The sequence below is a fragment of the Perkinsus marinus genome, assembly GCF_000006405.1.
Source record: "Perkinsus marinus ATCC 50983 genomic scaffold scf_1104296961260, whole genome shotgun sequence".
Classification (NCBI taxonomy): Eukaryota; Perkinsozoa; order Perkinsida; family Perkinsidae; genus Perkinsus; species Perkinsus marinus.
In genome coordinates this window covers 1-1,454 of record NW_003205785.1, presented here as the reverse complement: position 1 = coordinate 1,454, position 1,454 = coordinate 1, and the positions used below count along the sequence as shown (strand labels likewise).

At 44.4% G+C, this 1,454-nt stretch overlaps 1 protein-coding gene across 1 annotated transcript; it reads right to left on the bottom strand.

Annotated features, from left to right (window-relative positions):
- Positions 1 to 421: 421 nt before the first annotated feature.
- Positions 422 to 1,118, bottom strand: Pmar_PMAR017492 (nonsense-mediated mRNA decay protein, putative; the record flags this gene model as incomplete). Its single annotated transcript, XM_002772358.1, has 5 exons — positions 422 to 484; positions 538 to 642; positions 691 to 802; positions 863 to 999; positions 1,041 to 1,118. Coding segments are annotated over 5 exons (495 nt in total), but the record flags the coding sequence as incomplete, so codon positions are not given.
- Positions 1,119 to 1,454: the final 336 nt, after the last annotated feature.

The window sequence follows — 1,454 nt, the reverse complement described above, 5'->3', positions numbered from 1 at the left end:
TAGATAGTAAAAGGTCCGCTTATGGTCGGTCTTCTGTCGAACTTGAACCTAACATATCAAAAGTATCCGCGAACCAATCATGGAAATTCTATTTTTCTGATGAAAACTTTTCGTACTTTTCACAATGTTTCCCTCCGCTGAGTTTCAAAGCCAATTAATCCATAATATAATAGTAAAAATTATATATTCCATCACAGCGACAGCGTCAAACGTGAACTGTTTATCACTATAGTGTTTCGAGGTCAACTCAATTTTTTGCCCGATTTTTTTGATAATTTTCCCTTTTTTTTGAGAAAAAAAATCCTCTTTTCATATTTTCTTCTGGCTGTTTTCAATGAATTACCCAAATTGATGATTATTTCGAAAAGGCACTACGATGTAATCAGTAATCCACTCACCCTTTACTAGACACCCAACTCACCGATGCATTCCACGTATGCGGGGTGTACGTACGTTTACAATCATCGCACTGTTGCCAAGCGACCTACCAACACACATCCGGATCAGCTCCTCTTGGGCAGTCGTAGTAGGACTTACGATGAAGTCGACTATCATCGACTGTTGCATGACAGCGCCGTTCATGACCTCCTTCTGAACAGTCAACTTCACCTTCATTCGCTTGCTAGTCGGGGCCTGCCAGATCTGAGGGGAAAGAAGGCATACAAGAATGACAATATAATTCGTTCTTACAAAGTTGGCGTCTACCAGCTTCACCTTGTTGAGCCCCTTGATCTTCTTCAGGCAAATCCCCAGGAGCTCACGGGACTCCGGCTCACAGGGTACCCACGGGGGCCTCTGGTATCTTACAAAACGAATACGGCCAATATTCAGCACGACCCCTCATCCTCATCCTCCTCCTCACCGGTTGCATTCTCGACAGTAGTTGACCACTGCTTGCTTAGAGATGCCCTCGGTGATGTCCACCTCGCCCTTCATGCAGTTGACACACATATTCGACTGGTTCGGTGTCATCGATGCACCACAGACACAGCACAGGACCTGTACATGACTACACTAGCAACCACATCTACGTCACTTACGTTAGCGTAACGTGGCATCTCGTCGTGGACTGAAGTAGTCTGGGCCACACTAGAGTTGAAGGATCTCTTACGGGACATTTACCAACCACACTACACCCCTCCACATATTCTTAGCATATCCGGTTTTTCGACTCGTGCACAGCCACCACAACGAGTATCATCTTGCGGCTCAGGGAGGTATGTACTTATGCTTTACCTGATATGACCTCCAAGTTTCAGGGCCTAACTCTTCGTAGTTAGTGAGAAGTCGAAGACCTGTAAGAAAATTTCTCCACATATTCTTAGCATACACGTGTTAAAATTGCGCCTCAAAATACCAACTTTTACTCGGGGAGTATATCTATAACTCCGCTCCTGATCTAATGCTATACATCAACAGAAAGAGAATCGTTCATAATGGTATCCTTCCATGTT